The 24,033-nt window shown below is 47.2% G+C and overlaps 1 protein-coding gene and 1 pseudogene across 6 annotated transcripts in view; both read left to right on the plus strand.

The window, feature by feature from the left end:
- Nucleotides 1–21,818, plus strand: part of LOC132334729 (hydrocephalus-inducing protein homolog) — a 45,533-nt gene extending 23,715 nt beyond the window's left edge. Inside the window, exons 4-5 of one of the 6 annotated variants that reach the window (XM_059860831.1) lie at nucleotides 19,834–20,091; nucleotides 21,292–21,818. In XM_059860831.1, the coding sequence (XP_059716814.1) occupies nucleotides 19,834–20,091; nucleotides 21,292–21,424 (391 nt within the window). In that variant the 3' untranslated portion in view covers nucleotides 21,425–21,818. The other 5 variants (XM_059860832.1, XM_059860828.1, XM_059860829.1 and 2 more) reach the window with 5 other exon arrangements.
- LOC132334705 (zinc finger protein 850-like) overlaps nucleotides 1–24,033 on the plus strand; it is a 1,130,993-nt pseudogene that overhangs the window by 1,077,966 nt on the left and 28,994 nt on the right.

Here is a 24,033-nt window from a genome sequence, read left to right on the forward strand (position 1 = left end):
CCACCAACCTGATGATACCCAAAGCACCATCCTTAAAACTCGAATACAAGATTGCATCGCACGTTACTCGGTGGGAGGTGAAGCCACTCCTTGACCACTTTTTGAATTGACAGGTCAAGGGATTCGAGGAGGCCCACATTGACCTCTGTATGGTTGGCCAGATAGATCAGTCTCGGGATGGTATAAGTCCTGAGTATATCGATCTTCTGAAGAGGCTTCAGGGATGACCACCCAATCCGCTGGAGCCAGTCTGCAAGTTTCTCTGGTAATCCAGAATTCACAAAACCAGTCCAAGGATCAACCCACCTGCCAAGATATTCCTCCGAACTCCCTGGGTCGATCATGTTTAGGGGGGATCCATTTATTACCCATATGAGACAATCGTTGATGGTATATGAGTCCCTGGTTGGCTTGATGTAAAAGCCATGACATTTCTCCCCCTGAGTATGTAGACCTGTTAGCTGACAAAAGGCCTCCAAAATTTTGATGTTACGTTGCATGCTTTCCCAAGAATCACTCAGTAGCACCAGGTCGTCAGCAAATGCCATGGCTGTAACTTTCCACTCTCCATGCTGGAACCCTTGACCTTCATTTTCGAGTTTACATAGAAGGGGATCCATCGCCAAATTGAACAGCAAAGGTGACATAGGGTCGCCTTGATTGACACCCCAACGAATGTAAATGGGATCTGTTTTATCCTTTCCGATGGAGATGCACGTTTTAATGTAATGATACATCTCCCTTACCAACTGCAACACATGTGAATCCACACCTCCCGGCCTCAGACCTTCAATTACATGCTGGTGACAAACAGTGTCAAAGGCCTTGGCAATTTGTCCACAAACACCACCCCCAGGTGTTTATGCTCCCGCTTTGATCTTTTAACCACATTTTGTAGCAGCTTGAGGTTCTCGGCACAACCCGATGCGCAGATAAAGCCCCTTTGCCAGGGGTTAATGGGACATGTCCAGGACGGTCTCGCAGTAGCGATCCTGGAAAATAGCCTAATCACCGTCGACCCAGTGGTGATAGGCCTCCAGTTATTGATATCACCAAGTCTGCTCACCTCAACAGACTTGGGTATCAAAACCGTCCGGCAGTCCCGCAGCGCGTCTGGGATTGTACCGGCAATCAACCAGAGGTTGTAGATCGCAGTCAACCAGGAGAGCTTAGGGTCTTTTTTAATAAGATGACCCACTGTAATCCCATCTGGTCTGGGAGTGGAGGTTTTACACATCTCACTCAGGTTCTTACAATTTCTTTCTTGGTAATCAAGGCCTCAAACATGGTATTATCGGCCTCCATATACTGAGGAAAATTAACAAGGCCACCAAACTCGACAGATGTATCCCATCGCTTATTAAAGTGTTCATAGACAACACCAGATGGAAGTAGGCACTGCAAGGCTTCCATGCTGTCCTGGATAATACGCGCAAGACGCCTTCTATGCAACTCGTATAACATCTGATATCTCAGAAATTTACCTCTCTTAATAGCCCTCTTTCGCATCCAATTAGCAGGTCTTTTGGATGCCTTCCAGCCTCTGGATGCCTGCGACTTTCAACCCTTGGAAGCAGATTTAACATTCTGGCCCGCCCCAACCAGAACACCAAGAAACTCATCATAAACATCGTTCACCACCTGCTGTGGATCTTGCCCATCAAGAACCTTCCTGAAGGCTTCCCGGTACGTAGTGAATCTGCCTGCCGATAACCCCGCCTCGATGACCCTGTGGTATTGGAGCCTCAAGTGACCCTCCTTACACGACTTAGCAGACCCGGGGCCTTGTACAGCCCCGCCCTCTGGTTCAACCCGATGTTTAGCGAAGGGACCTCTCGCCAGAAGGCGCCACTTATCGCTGATCTGCTTCGCGGTTTTAGATGGCATGTGCTCCGCAATAAACTGGTTAATATTGCGATTACTGGCAAACTTTTCCACCAACTGCACCAGGAGAGCCTCCTCCTCCTCAGTCCATACACATCTGTAAGCCCCTCGAGCTGATGACTCCTTAGGACAGGACGCTGCTGTATTGCACTAAATAGTTTATTTAGTTGTTGCACTGGGTGATGGGAAATTTTTACTGAGCATGTTGGGTCAGGTAGATGGGTTTTCCCCCCTCCCTCATCACATGGTCTCCCCCTTACACCCCCCCGTTATAGACACCTGGGTGGTCTGTCCAATAGGTACCCTGCCCCTCCCCAATGGCATCCCATTGGCCCTGGTCCTCTCTCCCCCGCCCTCATCCCCTAGGGTATAAAACCTCTTGTGTGTGAGTCCCACGCCCTCTTTTCTACCTGGGTGGCCCCGTCACCAGAGTGTCTTGCCACCAAGCCAATAAACAAGATACTTGCACCCACGTGGAGAAGAGCGCCTCTGGTCTGTTACTTTCGTCTATGCGGGTCCATGTGGGCTAGTCGGATTTGGACTCATACAGGGCCCAGGAAAACCACGGAATACCGCAGGACGCCACAATCTGCTCCACATTCCTCACAAGAGGATGTCTAATCCTCTGGTGCTGGCTCAGGCCTACCTTGGTCGTAAACCCACGCTGGCATACCTCACAGGCCCACTCGCCAGTGGGAGCCACACATACCTCCGCTTTGCAGCGTGGGACGTGGCAGGAGATGCTGTGGTATTTAAGATTTTGTTTACCACATTTCGAGCATCTGAAGATGACTTTCTTCTGCCCGTGCGCCCTCTTAAGATGGTCAATCAGCCCTGACATCCTAGTGAACCGGGTATCACAGTGCGGACAAGCTGGTTTTTCGTCCGGGATGGACAAGACAGGTGTTCGACTCTTTGCACCGTCACCACTGGGCCCGGGAAGAGCTTCAGGTGTTTTTGGCCCTTCTGTGCCTCTAGCTGTGTACTCGTCATCCTGGGCAGCCCCAACAGGGGAGATCTCATAGGGCTCAGGAAACTGTGCCAAGCCCTCCCATCCAACTCCTTGGTGTAACCTTTCCTCTATCACCATTGTGGAGTTAACAAACTCCAAACACACCAGATCGAATCCCTCTTCCCTGGGCAGAGGGGGTATAGATGGAACAACGGCATCTTTGACTGTGGTAGATAGGAACAGGCGAACGGAAGATCACGCGATGTGACGGAAAGCGGCAGGATTCCTTTTCCCTTAATCCCCTGAGATAAGAGATCACCCTAGGAATGTAACTAGGAATGTAGCCCCCCTAACGCTAGTAACTTTCCACTCCTTACTAACCATAGATAGTACTGCAGACCCCCTCTGACGTAGTGAAGCTCCCTAGACTATAAAACCCTACGAGATGAGACAATAAAGGCCTTTTGACCGTCCACCACATTGGTGTCTGCGTCCGTCATTGGCCCGAGTGACCCTGGTGAGTTTGGGTCGCCGTGCTGTCCCTTGAAACCAGGTCGCCTTGCCTTATAGCAGAAGGCAACATTTGACCCACAGATCTGATGGGTCAGTTTGAGTGGCAGTAGATATGTACCGCAAAGTGAAAGACTGCACCATCTTGTCAAATCCGGTTAACAAATTAAGAGACACGTCCAAGTGAAAGTGGAATTAGTTAGCAGTCGGCCCTCTCCCGAGCTAACAACTCTGTCCAACAATGGCCCGTGGACAAGGCTCTGTGCAATAGCAAAAAACTGTGCCAACTTTTTCTTTCAGTGGTTTTGTGAAACTATCGCTGGGTGGCGAGGTCAACGACAGGGCGGGCAGGTGTTCTCCTGGTCCCCACTTTCCCTCATGGTCAACCTCCTTGTTCTCCACTTTGTCCAACGTGCTGGGGGAGAGACGTCCCTGGAGCTTTCTATTTTTCTTTCCTCGATTTTTGGAGACGCCTGCTCTGCAGCCGCGTGGCCATGTGGGAAAGTGGATGCCACCGCCTGCTCCGGTGGTGGTGGTGGCGCGGTCGCCTGGGCTTGCGGAGCCCCCACCTCGGGAGGCATCCCTGGCACTGCTTGTGCCTGCACGGGATCGGGCTGTTGGGGGCCACAAGGTAAGGGGGTGGAAGATTTTCCAACAGTTCCCATTCCCTCCCCTCTTTTGCCGTGCGCTGGAGAGCTCGCACTGGGTGTAGACCTGAGCAAGCATGCCTCCACATGTCGGCGTACTCGATTTCCTCAGGATCCCGTGGGCTGCAACCGGCCACGTGGTCAAACAAAGACTCACAAGTCCAGGTTTCGAACGTGCCGAATATCGGCCAGACCACAAATTTTCCAATCTCCCTCCCTCCCCATTTTTCCATGCAAAAATGGATCATTTTCTCCTTGGACTTCCCCACCCTCTGCTGGTTCTCATCCCAGTGTTCCAGCATCCACCCCAGGGAACTATCTCTGGGGATTTCTGATAGAATCCTTTCAAGGGCCTGAGAGGGTTTCTCCTGAGTTTTCATCTGGTGTCTGCTCTTTCCCAACACCATTTTCTCAAGGAAAGTTACGATTTTTCTTACTTTCTCTCATTTCGCCGGGACATCCGTCTCGAGTCCCATCTTTCTCTCCGATGTCGGATTTTCCGGCTCAGGAAAAGCCTCCAGCCTGACCAAGTCGGACAGCGAACCGCTCTGCCGACTTTTGGGCTGTTTTCCTTACCTGTTTCCTCCGGTTTCAGAAGGTGGATGGGTTCCTGGAATTTTCCAGGCTCGTCTCTCCCCTCCTGATCCCAAACGTGACCGGTTTTCCCCCTAGACTCTCCCCGAGCCCTGTGTCTCATGTGTTTCGAACAAAAACCTTGCACTTCCCCCTTGACTGACCACATCCCTCACGGGATGTTGAAACTGCAGCCTTGGGGTCTGCACTCGCCTTGTGATAATGTCACGTCTCACACACGCATCCGATCACGCTCCACCCAACTACACAATACTTACGGTTCTTTTTCTTGCGTGGATCTCTTCGTGCATGTTGAATTTTACCGATGAAAAAAACCTCAGGTCTCGGAAATCTCTCTAGATCTTTCCGAGCTTTGCCGAGAATTGGGTCCTCTGTCTCCCTCTGCTGTGGTTCTGTTTGCAGCACGTGGCTCTGATTACGTTCTGTGGCTCTGGTTGCGGCTCTTTTGTGCATCTGATTAGTTTTGGAATCCAATTCCCACTTGGGTCACTAAAATCAGCAGGGCACCCCCCGGGTGGAAAAAGGGGTTCCCGAACCCCAGTATCAGATCACTTCAGGGTCACCAAATTGTTATAAATGATCAAATCGACAGCCAAATTTATAATAAAATTTAACAAAGATTTATTAGATCATTAACAAAAACAGAATTTTGAAAAACCACCACAGCCAAGGCAGCATCAACCCCGGGTGTCGGCGCTGGATGAACCGAGATCCGACCGACAAAGTGTCAGCGTCTCTCCAGTGGTTCACCCCGACTGCTTCATGCAGCTAGCTTATATACAGTTTATTCTGCCTCAAGGCAGAAATGACCGAATGTTCCTTTGTGTCCCTTCACATCTAGAGCTGGGACCATACAGATACAAAAGGCAGTCCAGATGTCTGGATGGTTGTCTGAACTCTTCGGAAGAGCCTGCATTCACATGTAGCAGAGTGTCTCCGGTGCTTGAGTTTGGTAGATGCAATCTTCCCAGGTGCAGGTCCTCTGAGTGCCTTAGACATTCCAGGGAAGTCAGCAATCATGGCCCGGGAAGGTTTCATTCATACGTTAACAGACTTGATATTACCTTAACATTGTCCGGGAACTAATTGAATAGAAATAAGACTCTGCTCCCAGCCGGGGTGGTCAAAGACATAATTTGGATTTTACAAAATTTTATACACATATATAGCATGAATTATCTCTACTATATACTACAACATGGAAAAGGGGAGCAGAGAAAAAAAAAGAAGAAAACATCTCAGATTGTTCCTTTCCATTTTCATGTCACTTCTGGAAGGCTGTTTCGCTTTTCCAGGAATCTTCTCCACAGTGTTGTCTGCCCTTTTCAAGAACCTTTCCTGGAGAACGAGCTGCAGCTTCTGTCACAAGATGTGTCCCCAACTGCAGCTTCTCTTGGCTTTCCACACCATGAGTGCAGCTCAACTTCTGCAGCAAAGCAAGACAAATGTTTGCATTACTTGACAACTTCTCCTTTCTTTTCCTTGTGGCCTGGGGAGTTGTGCCATTGCTGAGGTTTTCACTGTGCCCATTCTAACCCAAGAAAACCAAAAGGAGGTTTTGTTGGGGACTGGCTGGGGAATGCAAGCCCGACTGAATGCAGAGAAAGAACCTCCAGGACACTCTAGGAGCTCCCTGGGCTGGGCTCAGGTTCCCGCTGGGACTCTAGAGAGGGCTGGGCTCCAGCTGGGATCAGCAGCAGCTGGAAATACCTCTGGGCATCTCCATTTTCTGCTGCTCCGAGGAAGCAATGAAGGCAGTCAAGGTCTGTTTTTTCTTTCTCCTGGTGGATTTATTCATTTGATTTGCCACTCCAGGGGCAATTTCTGTGATGGTCTCTGTATATTGCCTTTATTTCAACAGCAGCAGCAGTAGGGCTGTGTTTGAGCGCTGCAGATGTGCTCTGTGAGGCTTTCATTCCCCTTTGACTTAGGGCTCAAGGACTTGTGAGCAGGGACAATCTCAGCTAATCATGATGCCTGTGACAAAACCCCTGAGTTCACCATCACAAAAGCACAGTGGCTAGCAGTGATTGAAAGAGGCAAGAGCAGTTGTACTGATAAAATTCAGGTGGCAAGCAGAAGAGGGCCAAGAGCAGCCGTGATCTCCAATTCCCAAGGCAAAGGCACCAGCAGCCTCCTGCTGGCACCTCAGGGTGAGTCAAAGAGTGCTGAAAAGAGCGCTGGAACCCGATCCTTTCTTCCTCTGAGGGCTGGCTCAGGGCTGCACAGGCGGGCCCTGAGGAGTCAGGGCTGCATGTGGGTGCGGGTTCCTCTACTCCCCAATTCAGCTGGAAAAAGCCCTTGGAAGCTGAGGCAGGAGCAGGCGGGAAGGGGCCGGCGCTGCTGCTGCTCCTGCCCGGGAGCCCCGGCTGGGCCGGGCCCGCGCCCCCTGCGCTGCGGCTGCTGCTGCTGCCAGAGCCGGGCGGGACTCGGGGACAGGGAACGGACACGGGGGGACAGCAAAGGCCTGGCGGCTGCAGGGATGGTGGCGCTCGGGCCAGCGCCAGCACAGAGCTTCAGCCCGCAATTAACCCCGAGGGAAACGCCAGGGAAAGGCTCCATTTCAGCCTTTCTTTACTCGTCGCTGGGATGGGACTGAAATGAAATGAGGACAAGCAGGGCCCGAGCCCTCCTCCTTTGGGAGGAGCCCCGGGCCTGGGGCCGTGAGGGGCCGTGAGGGGCCGTGAGGGGCCGTGAGGGGCCGTGAGCTGTGAGAGGCTGTGGGGGGCTGTGAGGGGTCATGAGGAACTGTGAAGGGCCGTGAGGGGCCGTGAGGGGCCGTGAGCTGTGAGAGGCTAAGAGGGGTCATGAGGGGCTGAGAGGGACTTTGAGAGATTGTGAGGGGCCATGAGGGGCTGTGAGGTGTCACTCTTGCACCAAGAATGACACAGGAACAGGCAGGAGGCAGTATTGCAGAAAGAGTAAAAGAAGGTTTTATTCAAGCGAACCGTGTGGTTTTTACAGAGTGATACCATATATTCTCTTTGACTGGCTAGTTAACAAAAACACCCTCTTCATACACCGTCCTTGAAAAGATGAGCAAGACAGAGTAGAAAAACAGCACCTGCAGATTGTTTATACTTAACAAGTTCTCACATCCTTACAACTCCCTAAAAATTCTCACAAGCTGCTGTGAGAAACGCTTGCTGTTTCTCACTCTCTGTCCCATGGCATCCACAGTGAGGGGCTGTGAGGGGTCTTGGGGAACTGTGAGGGACCATGAGGGGCCATGAGCTTTGAGAGGCTGTGAAGGGCTGTGAGGGACCATGAGGGGCTGTGAGGGGCCATGAGGGGCTGTGAGGGACCATGAGGGGCTGTGAGGGACCTTGAGGGGCCATGAGGGGCCATGAGGGGCTGTGAGGGGCCATGAGGTGCTGTGAGGGGCCATGAGGGGCTGTGAGGGACCATGAGGGGCTGTGAGGGACCATGAGGGGCTGTGAGGGGCCATGAGGGGCTGTGAGGGGCCATGAGGGGCTGTGAGGGACCATGAGGGGCCATGAGGGGCTGTGAGGGACCATGAGGGGCTGTGAGGGACCTTGAGGGGCTGTGAGGGGCCATGAGGGGCTGTGAGGGACCATGAGGGGCTGTGAGGGGCTGTGAGGGGCCATGAGGGGCTGTGAGGGACCATGAGGGGCCATGAGGGACCATGAGGGGCCATGAGGGGCTGTGAGGGGCCATGAGGGGCTGTGAGGGACCATGAGGGGCTGTGAGGGACCATGAGGGGCTGTGAGGGACCATGAGGGGCCATGAGGGGCTGTGAGGGACCATGAGGGGCTGTGAGGGGCCATGCGGTGCCATAACGGTCTGTGAGGGGCTGTGGGAGGCCAGGCTCCTCATGGAACCAAGGGTCCATTGTGACGCTGCAGAACCAAGGAGATCACTGTTGACAGTACGGAACCACATGGAACCAAGGGGCCATTGTGGCGCAGCGAGGCCTTGTGGAACCAAAGGGACCATGGTGACACTATGGAACCTCATGGTGCCACAGGTCCATTGTTACACAGCAGCCACAGCAGGGCCGCAGAACCAAGGAGATCATTGTGACACTACACAACCTCATGGAATCAAGGCGTCCATGTTACACTACTGAACGTCATGGAGCAAAGGGTCCATTGTGACACTGAGGAGCCAAGGAGACTGTTGCTGGCAGTAGGAAAGCTCATGGAACCAAAAGTCCATTGTGACATTGTGGGTTCTCATGGAACCATGGAGACCATTAGGACACTTCAGGACCCATTGGAACCAAGGGGCCATTGTGACACTGCAAGGCCTTGTATAACCAAGGGGCCTTGTAGCATGGCAGGGCCTCAGGGACTCAAGGGGATCACAGTGGCACTGTGGGGCTCCATGAGGGGCCGTGGGGCTCCATGATGGGCTGTGGGGCTCCATGAGACCACAGGGCCATTCTGACAATGGAACCAAGGATACCATTGTTACACTACGGAACGAAGGAGGCCATTGTGAACCAGTGGGTGAGACTTTTGTGACACATCAAAGGCCATTGTGGAACAGCAGGGCCTCGTGGAAGCAGTGAGACCATTGTGACATCCCAGGGCCTCATGGGAGCAAGGAGCCATTCGGACACTGTATGTCCCCATGGAAGGAAGGGGCCAGTGTAACACATCCAGGCCTGGTGAAACCAAGGGGCCACTGTGATCCTGGGAAGCCCAGTAGAACCAGGGGCCATTTTGAGACTCTGCGACCTCATGGAAGCAAGGGGCCATTGTGGCATTGCGCAGTCCCATGGAAACCAGGAAACCCTTTGGACACTGCAAGGCCTCATGGAAGCAAGGGCCATTGTGCCACTGCAGGGCCAAGGAGACCATTGTTATATCACTGGGCCTCATGGGAACCAAGATGTGTGGTGATCCTACAGGGTCTCATGGAACCAAGGGGCAATTGGGATGCTGCAGGGCCCCAAGGATGCAAGAACATGGAACAGGTCTGGGTGGCTGGGCCTCCTGGGGGCTGCCTGAGTGGTCCAGCTGACCTTGGCATGTTGAGAGTTGCTTCTCATCAGCCCCTGAAACCCTGGAGTTCTGTGCATGCCTTCCATTGGGAAAGAACTGTCCTTCTCCTCCATGGCCCAAATTGGGATTCCTCCTCCAAATTTGATGATATCCAAGGATTATTCCCATATAAACCTGCCAGGACAGACAGCTCTGGCTGGCCTTGGCCTCTTGAGGGCCACCACTCATCTGCCTTCAAAACCCTGGGGGCTGTGCTTTTCTTCCCATGGAAAAAAACATCTTTCAAGTCCAGGCATCCATGGCCAAAATTGAGAATCCACCTCCAAAATTCCTTATATCCAAGGGTAGCTCCCAGACAAAAGCTGCCAGGGCTGTCTAGGTTCCCATGGCTTCTCTTGGGGCCCTGGTGTTGCTGTAGGGTCCGCGTGCTCTCGGGGCCGGGCACAGTCCTGGGGGTGGCAGTGCCGGGGCTGCAGCAGGGACAGGCCATGGGCACTGCTGGGGCAGCACTGACGCCTCAGGCCAGGGCCTGGGGGCTCCAGGCTCCTTGCCCAGGCTCTCTCAAGAACATGCCCAGGCCAGTGCTGAGAAGAGAAAAGCCCCGTGAGAAGCCCCAGGCTGGGCATGGGCATGCTGGGGGCAAACAGCATGGCTGGTGCTCTGCAAGGGCCCTGGAGGAGATGGGAAGGAGCAGCAGAGCAGGGACTGATCCATCCCCAGTGTGCTGGACAGCCCAGGGCAGCGTCCCAGAGCGTCCTCAAGGAGCTGCCAACAATATCCCCCCACTGCAGCCCTGACCTCTCCCCCAGCTCACACAGGTGCCCCATCCTTGCAGGCACAGACACGGCAGCACTGGCTCAGGAGCCCCTGTTTGCACTGCACAGAGCAGGGGGAGCACCCCCATGGTGTTGGTGTGGGGACATGAACCTGAGGGAGCACAAATGCCATCAGCCCCTGGGGCCAGGAAGGGCAGGGGGACACCAGGGAAACCCCTCAGCTTTGTCCTGGCTTCTGCAGTCAGCCAGAAAGTTTGTTCTCATGAGCTGGGACTTTCCTGTCCCACTGCAGACACTGTTGCTCAGAGCCAGGGCTGCCTGGCAGCCAGCCCCAAACTGCCCTGAGCATTTCCTTTGCTTCACTTTTGGTTTCTTTATTCTTCCTGCTACAAATTTCCCCCTATTGCCCACCCCTGTTCCCTCCCCTGCAAACAGCCCATTCCTGTTTGCCCTTTCCACTCTGGCCCCACTCCCCATTGCAGTTCCTGACTTGGCACCATGGGAACGTCCCTTGGGGAGCAGGATCATCCCACAAGTGCTGCAGGAATTGTCTGCAGGCTCCTGCATTGCCTCCTGCTGCTCCCTTGCCAGAGGCACCACAGGCCAGGGGGGAACATCTGGGCTGCTGTGTCTGCCTCTGGGGCTCCCTGTTCTGGGCAATGAGGAGAAGCTGCAGAGGCTCTGCAGGACTGACAGGATGGGCTTTGGGCCTGGCAGGAGAAGCTGAGGGACCTGGGCTGCTAGAGCTTCTGAAGAGGAGGCCCAGGGCTTATCCTGCAACTGCTGCAAGGTGGTTTCAGAGAATCACAGAATCAGCAAGGCTGGAAAAGGCCTTGCAGATCATCAAGTCCACCCTGTGCCCTGACACCATCTTGTCTCCCCTGAGCCTTCTCTTTTCCAGGATAAACAACGGCAGGTCCCTCAGCTGCTCCTCACAGACTACTGTGTGCTTTGTTGATAAAAATACCAGAGAACAGTTAACAATTCTAGGGATTTATGTCTATCATATAGACTGGTCAGGGGAATATGTGAGCTCCTGTGAAATCCTTTAAGAAAACGTTATCATTTTTCATACTTGAAAGGTTTTCCTGTCTTTACCAGGTGTTCATTTCAGAGAATCCCAGAACCAATTCGGTTGTAAGAGATCTCTGAGATGATTGCGTCAAGCTTTGGCCCAAACACCACCTTGTCAACCAGACCAGAGCACCGAGTGTCACGTCCAGCTGGCCCTTGAACACCTTCAGAGGTGGTGGCTCCACCACCTCCCTGGGCAGTGCCTTCCAACTTCTTTCTGTGAAGAAATTCCTCCTGATGTCCAACTTCACCTCCCTGGTGCAGCTTAAGCCTGTGTCCTCTTGTCCTGTCACTGGTTGTCTGTGAAGAGAGCCTGATCCCCATTTTACTACAGCCTCCTGTCAGGGTGCTGTAGAGAGGGACAACGTTTGCCCTGGGCCTCCTTTGCTCAAGAGGGAGCCCTCCCCAGCTCCCTTAGCTCTTGCAGCCATTTCTCATCAGACTAATCTCTAGACCCTTAATCAACTTCCGTTCTCTTCTCTGGACTTGCTCCAGCACCTCAATGGCCTTCTTTGGATGATGCCAAGCGGGGTCAGAGGTCAAGCACTCCCAAAGCAAGCACAGCCTCTGTGTGTTTTCCTGTTTCTCACCCCTCCTGCTGCTCTGGGATAATGCAGCGCATCTGGATTCCTTGCCTCCAGCCCCCATCTGATGTGCCACATCTGGATTCCTTGCATACAATCACTGTCTATCAGGCTTTGGCTAGCTTCCCAGCATGCGATTCCTAGATAACAGGTCACTCCTGGATTTCCTGCATCTGATTCTTGGATAACATGGCATATCTGGATTCCCTACATTCAATTCCTGGACCATATGGCACATATACTCTCTGGCCAAGGCTGGGGCTGGACCAAGACTTTTCCCTTACAGTTTAAATTTTTTTTTTTTTTCCTTCTGGGGAAAATGAAGCTTTGACCTGAATTCCTGGCTGACTCACAACATCTCTCTTCAACCTTGGCTTTGGCTGCTCTTGGCTGGAGCCTGGCTGGAAAACAAAGATCCTCTCTCCCCCCACCCCCTGGGCTTTGGGACCGCTGGCAGTGGACATGCCACTCCTCGCCAATCAGTGCTTGCAATAATATTTTTGGCAGATCTGCTGGAGGACAGGAAGGCTGCAGAGGGTGCTGGACAGGCTGGATCCATGGGCTGGGACCACTGGCATGAGGTTAAACAGGACCAAGAGCCAGGTCATACACTTTGGCCACACTAAGCCTCTGCAGCTCCCAGCTGTGGAAAGAGTGGCTGGGAAGCTGATTGACAACAACTGAACCTGAGCCCAGGTGTGCCCAGGTGGGCAAGAAGGCCAACAGCACCAGGCCTGTATCAGCAATAGTGTAGCCATCAGGACCAGGGCACTAAGAGCCTGAATGAGGGATGAGGGACTCCAAGCGGCTCTTCAAAATGCAGTTTATCGTATCCAAGGTGTTACAGCAGCCCAGGGTCATGGGTGACAGAGCCTGTGCCTACAGCTGTCAGCTCCAGCTGCAGGCAAGCCTGGAGACCCTTTAATTTTGGTTACAATGCATTATATACTTTTCTTTGCTGAGCATCTTCATACAGAAGAACCAATCTAATCCTTAACTTTTACCTATAGCCTATCATAACTACTCAAATTACCATATTCATGTTACTCTTCTCCAATTGCTAAAAGTCAGTACATTACAGTTTCAGCTAGAAGCTGTTATTCTGTTTTCTTACAGTGGGAAATTCTGAGAAAAAAGAAAATTCTTTTTTCTACTTGCAACATCTGCTGACTTGTTTGCCAGTGGTATCTTTCTGCTTGGTAAAAACATCTTCTATTTGTGGTGGGTTTATCCTTTGCTCTAAGCCATAAAAACCCCTTCTGACTAACATAGCCTTTGCCTTCTTAGCTATCCAGTAAGACTGGCTCAGCAATTCTTTTCTTCTATATCAAAACTTTCTTCCAGCTCTATTCCTTCTTCAGATTGTACATTCAAAAATCTTTCTGCCAGGCACACATATCTGTGAGACTTTCTTGTCAAACTTTCATCCTTCCCAACACTGGGCCTTGCGATGGCCCCTGGTGTGCAGACACGGGGGCTCTCGTGGGCTCTGTCACAGAGCCTGAAATGTCGTGGCCAGAGAAGGATGCTCGGTGCTCCGACCTGGCTGTCTAAAATCCTCTGAGAGGAGTCGGTGTGGCTGGATCCAGCCCCAGCCACAGACCTTCCCACACCGATGATAGTTCTGGATAGTTAATTACCTTATATACATCATTTATAGATGTAAACAGAACATATAAATTATATACATTTATTACAAATATATATATAATATGTGAAAATTGCATGAGTAAATAACATATATAAATTATATCTATTACTAACATATATATATTAGGAATATATATTATATCTATTAGGAATATATATTATATCTATTAGGAATAGATTTTATATATATATATATATATATATATATATATAAGGAATGCATATTTTTATATATATATATATATATATATATATGTTAGATATAGATCATTTTTTAAATGAAATAACCTACATAAATCAACTACAGACATGACAATGACTGCACAGGTAGCTCTACCTGTTAGTAAAGTGCACCATTTTTGGAAGCAATATGGAAGCAATTATATTAAAGCTCACAGAGGAACTTGGGGGGAAAAAATCAGAATTACGTGAGGGAAAAGTGAGGGGAGAAAAAGGGCGGGAAGCATGAGGGGGACAAAATGGCAGGGAACGTGAGGGGAGAAAATGATGGGAAATGTGGGGGGAGAAAAACGGCGGGGAATGTGAGGGGGACAGAATGGCAGGGAACATGAGGGGAGAAAAATGGCAAGGAACATGAGGGCAGAAAAAGGGTGGGAAACGTGAGGGGAGAAAATGATGGGAAATGTGAGGGGAAAAAAAGGGCGGGAAATGTGAGGGGACAAAATGGCGGGGAACATGATGGGGACAAAATGGCAGGGAACGTGAGGGGAGAAAAAGGGTGGGAAACGTGAGGAGAGAAAATGGCGAGGAACATGAGGGGAGAAAATGGCAGGGAATGGGGGGGAGAAAAAGGGTGGGAAATGTGAGGGGGACAAAATGGCGGGGAACGTGAGGGGAGAAAAAGGGTGGGAAATGTGAGGAGAGAAAATGGCGGGGAGTGTGAGGGGGACAAAATGGCGGGGAACGTGAGGGGAGAAAAAGGGTGGGAAATGTGAGGAGAGAAAATGGCGGGGAGTGTGAGGGGGACAAAATGGCGGGGAATGTGAGGGGGACAAAATGGCGGGGAGTGTGAGGGGGACAAAATGGCGGGGAATGTAAGGGGGACAAAATGGTGGGGAACATGAGGGGAGAAAATGATGGGAAATGTGAGGGGAGAAAAAGGGTGGGAAACATGATGGGGACAAAATGGCAGGGAACGAGGTGGGAGAAGAAGGGTGGGAAATGTGAGGAGAGAAAATGGCGGGGAGTGTGAGGGGGACAAAATGGCGGGGAGTGTGAGGGGGACAAAATGGCGGGGAGTGTGAGGGGGACAAAATGGCGGAGAGTGTGAGGGGGACAAAATGGTGGGGAATAGAGAGCAAAAAGGGACAGGAAATGAGTGGGGAAAAGGGTGCAAAACAGAAGGGAATAAAAGATGGGAAATGTGAGAGGAAAGATGATGGCAAATGAGAGTGGAGTAAATGGCAGGGAAATGTGAGGGGGAAAAACATCAGGAAACGTGAGGGGGTGAAGGACAGGAAGCTCAACGGGGAAAAGACAGGAATCTGGAGGAAAAATGGGTGTGAAACATAAGGAGGAAAAAGGCAGGAAACATGAGGCCAAAAATGATGGCAAATGTGAAGGGTGAGAAGCATCAGAGGAAAAGTGGTGGGAAACTGTGATGGGTTGAAGCTGGCCAAATGCCATTGCACCCACAAAAATAATTTACTAATTTTCCTCTGCTATAGTTAAACAGAGGAGGGGGAAAGAAAAGTCATGGAGTTTTCTATCATGAAATAAGGATTAGGAGAAAACATTTTAAGGGCAAAACAGGCAAATAAACCTCATAGATTCAATTAAAAATTTTTGAATTTGTTGTTGAAATGTGTTAAAATATTTTGTGTAAATTTAAAACCCAGTTTTATACCGTTTGGGGTTATTAATATCTGGGGCATTTTTCCAAAAGTCAGAGACACTAAATGGGGCCTCTCTGAAACAAGGAATATTCACTGTCCAGGGAGGTTCTATGGCAAATCTTGAGACAAATTTCTTGAGAAATAAAAACCTGGCAAGGAGAAAGTTCCACCCTCCTGGATGGAACAATCAGGGTCAACTCAACTCCTGCTTTGGTTTATACAGGTTTGTGTGAATAAGATTAGAATATTATGTAGAATAGAATAGAATAATATATATTAAATAATACTATATCAAATAGAATCTATGACTATCTATAACAAAAAGTATATTATATATAATCTATAATTACATGTAATATATGATATAATAATATAATAATACAGTATTATACTAATTATTGTATGTAAAACATTGAATTGACAAATAGTAAGAGACAAACTGAGTCAGAATTCCTAAGGAACACAAGCAGGCTTTCAAATGGTCATTCCAGGCTGATCCAGTCAGGATCACTGAGGCTGGAAAAGGCCTCCAAGGCCACTGAGTCCAGCCTGTGCCCAACCCCCACCTCATCACCAGCCCAGAGCTCCGAGTGCCATGTCCAGTCCTTCCTTGGATGTCATCATCATATTTTCTGAAAAGCCCCTTCGTCAGGATTTCTTCTCCTGGGAAGCTGAGAGGCCTCAGATTAAAATGAAAACAATAATTATCTCATTTGCTTCTCCTGTGTTTGCTGCTGTGGAATGTGGTTTGGAGATTGTTTATCCAACAGGTGATTGTTTGGTTGGCTTCATGTGAATTGTTGTTAATTAATGGCCAATCACGGTCAGTCTGTGTCAGACTCTGGAGAGAGAGTCACCAGTTTTCATTATCATTCTTTGTAGCCTTCTGTCTGCATCCTTTCTCTATTTAGTATCGTTTTAGTATGGTATATTCTTTAATACAATAATTATTTTTATATATATATATATATATATATATATATATATATATAAATATTCTTTAATATTACATGGTAACATAATAACATAAGAAATTAGCCTTCTAAGAACATGGAGTCAGATTCATCTTTCTTCCCCACTACCAGGGACCCCAAAAATACCACAATTGGACATCTCCAGGGGTGACAACTCCACCATTCCCTGGGCAGCCCTTTCCAGTCCTTTCCAGGAGGAAATTCCTCCTGATGTCCAACCTGACCCTCCCGGGCAGAGCCTGAGGTCTCTTCCTCTCATCCCAAGCCTCGTTCCCTGGGATCCAATCCAATCCTTTCCTGCCCCTGGCTGCACCCTCCTGCCAGGGAATTACAGAATCACAAATCACAGAACGATGAGGTTGGAAGAGACCTCTAAGATCATCGAGTCCAACCTATGCCCTAACACCTCAACTAGACTGTAGCACCAAGTGCCATGTCCAGTCTTTTTTTAAACACATCCAGGGATGGTGATTCTACACCTCCCTGGGAAGAGCATTCCAGTACTTTATTATTCTTTCAGTGAAAAATTTCTTCCTAATATCCAACCTGTACCTTCCCTGACGTAGCTTGAGGCTGTGTCCCCTGGTTCTGTCAGTGCTGCCCTCTGGAAGAGACCAACCCCACCTGGCTACAACCACCCTTCAGGAAGGTGTAGAGAGCAATAAAGTCACCTCTGAGCCTCCAGGCTAAACACCCCCAGCTCCTTCAAACCTTCCTCACAGGGTTTGTGTCCCAAGCCCCTCACCAGCCTCGTTGCTTCCTCTGGATGTGCTTGAGCAGCTCAACACCCTTCCCAAACTGAGGGGCCAGAACTGGACACAGCACTCAGGGTTTGGCCTCAGCAGTGCCGAGCACAGGGGAAGAATCACTGCCCTGCTCCTGCTGGCCACGCCATTCCTGATCCAGGTCAGGAGCCAAAGGCCTTCTTGGCTACCAGGGCACACTGCTGGCTCATGTCCAGCCTGCTGCCCATCAGTCCCTGCAGGTCCCTTTCTGCCTGGGCGCTGTCCAGCCACTCTGTCCCCAGCTTGTAAGGTCGTAGGGGATTTTTGTGGCAAAAATGTAGAACTCGGCACTTAGGCTTATTAAACTTCATGCTGTTGGACTGAATTGTGAGGAACCAGAAGGTTCTCCAGGGCCTTTCCCAGCTTCCCAGGCCCTCTTCCTGCCTCTTGTCCAAATCCTTCTCCTTGGGAAGGACAGAGCTCCTTGGACATCCTGCTTTGATTCCCTGAGGTTCTCCCAGCACGGCATTGCCCAGTGGGACCCATTGATAAAATCATGGAATATCCTGCGTTGGAAGGGACATTTCTTAGCCTTCCCACCCCTCTCCCTCAGCCTGGAGCCTTGGTTGTTCTGCAGGAGCTTTACCCACTCCTGCTCCCATGGCTGTGGAGGCCAATCCATGTCCAGCTCTGCATTCCTGAGGAAAGCAGAGCATGGAATCTTCCAAAGGCCAAGCACGGGGCAGGAAAGAGCTGAAAACAAAAGCTGGGATTGGGATTACAGAATCACAGAATCATTGAATCAGGGAATCACAGAATCAAGGAATCACGAAATCACAGAATCAGGGAATCATGGAATCACAGAATCAAGGAATCACAAAATCACAGAATCAGGGAATCATGGAATCACAGACTCATGGAATCACAGACTCGCGGAATCACAGAAACATGGAATCACAGAATCACGGAATCACAGACTCACGGAATCACAGACTCACGGAATCACAGAATCATGGAATCAGGGAATCACAGAATCACAGAATCACAGACTCACGGAATCACAGACTCACAGAATCACAGAATCATGGAATCACAGAATCACAGAGTCACGGAATCAGGGAATCACAGAGTCAGAGAATCAAGGAATCAGGGAATCACAGAATCACAGACTCAGGGAATCACAGAGTCAGAGAATCACGGAATCAGGGAATCACGGAATCACAGACTCACGGAATCACAGAATCATGGAATCACAGAATCACAGAATCACAGACTCACAGAATCAGGGAATCACAGAGTCAGGGAATCACGGAATCAGGGAATCATGGAATCACAGACTCACGGAATCACAGAATCATGGAATCAGGGAATCACAGAATCACAGTCACGGAATCAGGGAATCACAGAGTCACAGAATCACAGAATCACAAAATCAGGGAGTCAGAGAATCACAGAATCACGGAATCACAGACTCACAGAATCACAGACTCACGGAATCACACAATCATCAGGTTGGAAGAGACCTTCAAGATCTTCGAGTGGGATTCATTTCTTCCACTGATTTACTTTTAAATGGTGGCAGACATCAGTAACCCAAAAATCTGGGGAAATCCCCAGAGATGCCACTGATTTTATGGGGAAAAGCAGGAATTGCAACCCTAACACCTTAACCAGACCACGGCAAGAGTGCCAAATCCAAACTTTTATAAACACATCTAGAGATGGTGACTCCACCACCTCCCCAGGCGAACCATTCCAATACTTTATCACCCTTTCTGCAAAAAACTTTTTCCTAATACCCAATTAATACCTAATTAATATTAGTTATAATATTTAATAATAATTTCCAGGATTTCAGACTGGTTTTCGAGCACTGATTTTTCTGTTCAATGATAAATTGAGGATAAATTCCCTTTTCCAAGAATTCGGACGAGCAAAGGAAGAATAAGAAGGATTAAGAGCTCCAGATCCATTTCCATCTTGGTTTTTATTAATTTCTGGTTTATGCTCCTTCAAATAAAGGCAAAATCACTCCAAATGAAACTAAAAATTAATTCAAGCAGGGAATGACAAAATAAATTCCAAGGAAATTACAACTGATAATTCCATGACTAATTCCCCTTATAAAGGACCAAAATCCCAATTTTAAGTCAGATTTAGGCATGAGCAGATTGTTTAATTCATTCAATTAAGGCAGATCATTTAATGTTAATTTAAAGAAATTAGCATTAAATTATCATTAACAACTTCACTTGAAACCACCCACAAATATTAGGAATTTCCTCTGAGGCAAAATTTAAATTTCAACCTGGAATCATTCCCTCGGGAATACCAGTAAAACTCCCCCAGCTCAGTATTCTCCCAAAAATCCTCATCATGGACATTTCTACTCTGGCCAGATGTACCTGAAAACCAGATCTGGAATATCCATGTTGAATTCCACATGGATTAGGGAACTGAGGGATTTTTGTATTCCTTGGACACTTTTCCACATCTGCAAGGGAACAGACTCCAGGAACACCTGCATGAAATCCTAAAAATACTTTGAAAAGAGACTTTAAAACTTTTAAAAGGGATTTTTTAATAAAGCTCTGAAAAGGGACTTTGACCACAAAATACATTTTTTTTTCCCCTCAGCTGCAACATTCCAGCCGATCTCAACAGCCTGGATCTGGAAATTCCAAAGGTTCTGTTTGTGGCACACCTTGATCCAAAGGGCAGCAGGAAAAGGTTTCAAATCCTCAGCACCTGTGCAGAGCAGCTCCTTTTCCAGCCTGGTTTTCCCACAGCTCAGAAAACCTTGGGAATGGGAGGCAGAGAATCCCAAACTGGGGGTGGATCACACCAACAGGATGACTTGGACTTAAAATCAGGAATACATAGCACAGAGACCAGGTGGGAATCCATGGATATCGTAAAATCATGGAATTTACATCCCTAAAGTCCCAACATTTTCCAGGTTTGGTTATTCCTACAGCGGTTCTCTTTCTTGATTAGGGAGTCAGGTTGGGCAGAGAGCTGGAAAATAATTGGATTTACATGATTCCCACCCTTCAGGACTAATGAACAAAATTCCAGGATTTGTGGTGATTCCAGGTGGGGTCAAACACGGCCAGGACCCAAAACCAGCAAAGTTTCCAGGGAATCTGGGACTGGGTTTTCTTGGATAAATATTGTGGTTTTATCCCATCCTGGATGGATCTCGTGGAATTCCACAGACTCTCCCAATCCAAGGAAAATCAGGGCTGGGTTCTCCTGGAGATTTTTCTCCCTCTCCATGCCAGGGACCATCCTATAAATCCATGGGGTTCATGGAATGTGAGTTCTGGCTCTGGGTGGAAGATGGAAACCAGCTGTTTTCTGGTTATTGTGGGGCTTTTCCTCAAAAATGTTCCAAACATATTCCAGACATATTTCAAAAAGTTTTCTGGGAAAACTGTGCCTTGGCCTCACCGCCCTCACAGGAAGGAATTTCTTCCAGGTGTGGAACTTTCCCCCCTCTTTTTTCCCCCCTTTTTTCCTCCCTTTTTTCAAGGTAAATCAAGGAAATTTTATTTTTTTTTTTTAATTATTTTTTATTGCATTTTATTGCATTGTATTTTATTACTTTTTAAATTGATATCATGACTTAATTAATCAATAAATTCCCATAAAATTGATATCATGACTTAATTAATCAAAAAATTTTCCATGACAAAAGAAGAAGGAAAAACACCATGAAAAATTTTCCCCCTGTCCCCCAAAAAACTCCCCCCTCCCCAAAAAAAGGAATACTCCCAAACTAATAGGAATAATTCCAAAACTAATTGGAATTTCTATGAGAAAAAGAAAGAAAACCAGGATAACCCTGTCCCAAAAAACACCCAACACCATTCCCAAGGAAGAAGAAATCCCAAACTGAGCATGGCTTTATCCCACCTCTGGAATTTTGCTTTTTTTTCTGTAATTTTTGGTCCGTGAAACCTTTTTTTCCACTGAACCCTGGTGGAGCAGGGAAGGGTTTCCCATGGGAGAATGAGGGGGAACCTCCATGGCAATGTCCGGGAAGCGGGACGGGATTTTCCAGATGTTTTCCTGTGCTCCAACCCCCTCCAGAAAACACCAGTCTCAGTTTCCAGGAACCATAAATCCAGGGACAAAGGTTGATCCCAGCCCCATCCCGGGGGAGCCGCCGGGTCCTTCCTGCTCAGGTACGGAATTCCCCATTGGGAAAAAACCCTTGAATTAACCGGGATTAATTAATTGAACTGGGATAAATCCGTTCAGCAGGAATTAATTAATTGTTTGTGCAGATGGGGAGGAACAGGCGGCGTTACCGCCCTTTTCCCGTGGGAATTGCTCTCCCACGGGATTTATCTGTGATTTGGGATGTGGAGGAAAACACAGGAAATCCCAGGGAAAATCCCAATTAAATCCCAGCTCGCAGCTCAGTTTGGTCATTTATCCTCACCCAGAGAAGGAAATCCTGGGAGCCAGAGCCATAGAATGACAGAATTCCCATTAAAGGTCCTGCTGCTCCTGGGAATTTGTGTCTTCCTGGAATTTTTTGTGATATGAAATTATTGGATTTGGTGATTGGAAAGGTTTTTTCCATGTGGAGCCAGTCTGTGATTCTATGGAAAGCTGGGGATAATATAAAATTATAATGAAAATATGATATCTAAATATAAATTTGAATAATTAATTACATTATAATAATGATACTAAAATCTTTTTCATATCATCCTATTTATTAAATAGATAAATATAATATTTACATATTAGATATATTGTAATATATATAATATATATAATATATATTACACAAAATAGAATACAATAGAATAGAATACATAAATAGATATAAATATCATAATTACGTTATTATTATTACACTATAAATAAACTGCAATTATTATTCATTAATAAATTATAATCATTATAGTGTATATTATTTATATTATTTATTACATAAATTAATAATATCTCAAAATAAATTATAAATTAATATGTTATTTTTGTACTTAATAAATATAATAATTCTAATAAAAGAATAATATATTTATTATTTATTATTTCTTTTGCATATGGAATATATTTCAAAAAATTAAATACCATGACAAAATAGAATGTTAAATTATATAAAAATATAATCTCAAAATATGTTAAATAGATCAATATAAAGTGTTAAAATATAATATCAAATATAGCCCCAAAATACAGTATCCGGATATAAAACTAAATATAATATAAAAAATAGACCTGAAATATAATAATAAAAACAATCTTGAAATATAATAAAAAGTTAAAAATCGAGTATTAAGAATATATGAGAATATTGGATTGAAATATAGTATCAAAGTATAATATCAAAATAGTATCAGAATAAAATGCCAAAATAATATAAAATGCTTATAGGAAATCTAATAGCAAAATGTAAGATCAAAATTAATTACTGAAGATAGTAATAAAGTATATAAAAATATAGTAATAAATGTAATATCAAAATAAAATACAGAAATATAATATTATGCTATTAAATTAATATTATTAATTTCTGAATATAGTGTATAATATAAATATGGTATCGAAATGCAATATCAAAATATCTAAATATAATATGAAAATATAACAGTGCAATATTAAATTAATATAATAATATTAGAATATAATGTATAATAAAAATATGGTATTGGAGTGTTTATCAAAATATTGAAATATCAAAATATAATATTACTATATTAAATGAATGCTATAATATTTATTATTTTTTAATGTTAATGTCTAATATTAAAATTGGTTTCAGAATATATCAAAATACACTGTTAAAATTTAGTATTAACATATAATCCCAAAATCCAACATCAAAATCCACTAGCAGAATCTGATACCAAAACAACGTCAAGACCCCACTAAAAACGGATATCAAACCAAAATCCAATTGGATGGAACTCCTCAGTGAAAGGGGACAAACTGGGATGAAGAATCCCAGGAGGATCTAACAGATGCATTTGAACCCCACACGGCTCTGCAGGAAGGAAAACTCCTGGAATCCTGTTTCCCACGGAAAAGGCACCATCCTTCACAGATCCTTCTGTTTTTTCCTCTCTCCCTCCTCTCGCTGTTTCCCATCGGGAAGGGACCGAGGGAATCCCAGGGTTCCGGATTCCCCATGGATGCCCGGCTCTGGCAGCTGGCGCTGCTCCCAGTCCTGGCTGCAGGTGAGGGCAATTCCATTTGGGATCCATTCCCATGAAACGGCTGATTCCCACTCATTAATAATTAATTAAAACATTAATTATTACCTAACGAGCATGCGGGATTTAACTTGGGGAAGGTTCCTTCTCCAGAGGGTGGAGTAGCTCCACAGCGACTCCAAACGTTCCGGAGCTCCTGGAGCATTGGGACAACACTCCCAGGGGTTGCTGGGACTGTTGAGACTGTTGGGATTGTTGGGATTGTTGGGGTTGTCAGGACTGTCGGGATTGTTTGGATTGTTGGGATTGTTGGGATTGTAGGGATTGTTGGGATTGTTGGGGTTGTTGGGATTGGTGGGGTTGTTGGTGTTGTAGGGACTGTTGGGACTGTTGGTTTTGTTGGGATTGTTGGAATTGTTGGGGTTGTTGGGACTGTTGGGATTGTTGGGGTTGTCAGGACTGTTGGGACTGTCAGGACTGTTGGGATTGTTTGGATTGTTTGGATTGTTGGGATTGTTGGGGTTGTTGGGACTGTTGGGATTGTCGGCATTGTTGCGATTGTTGGGTTTGGATTGTTGGAACTTTTGGGATTGTTGGGATTGTCAGGATTGTCCAGGGGTTGGACTCTGATCCTGCTGCAGCTCAGGGAATTCCATGATTT

Source organism: Haemorhous mexicanus, chromosome 16 (genome assembly GCF_027477595.1).
Source record: "Haemorhous mexicanus isolate bHaeMex1 chromosome 16, bHaeMex1.pri, whole genome shotgun sequence".
NCBI lineage: Eukaryota > Metazoa > Chordata > Aves > Passeriformes > Fringillidae > Haemorhous > Haemorhous mexicanus.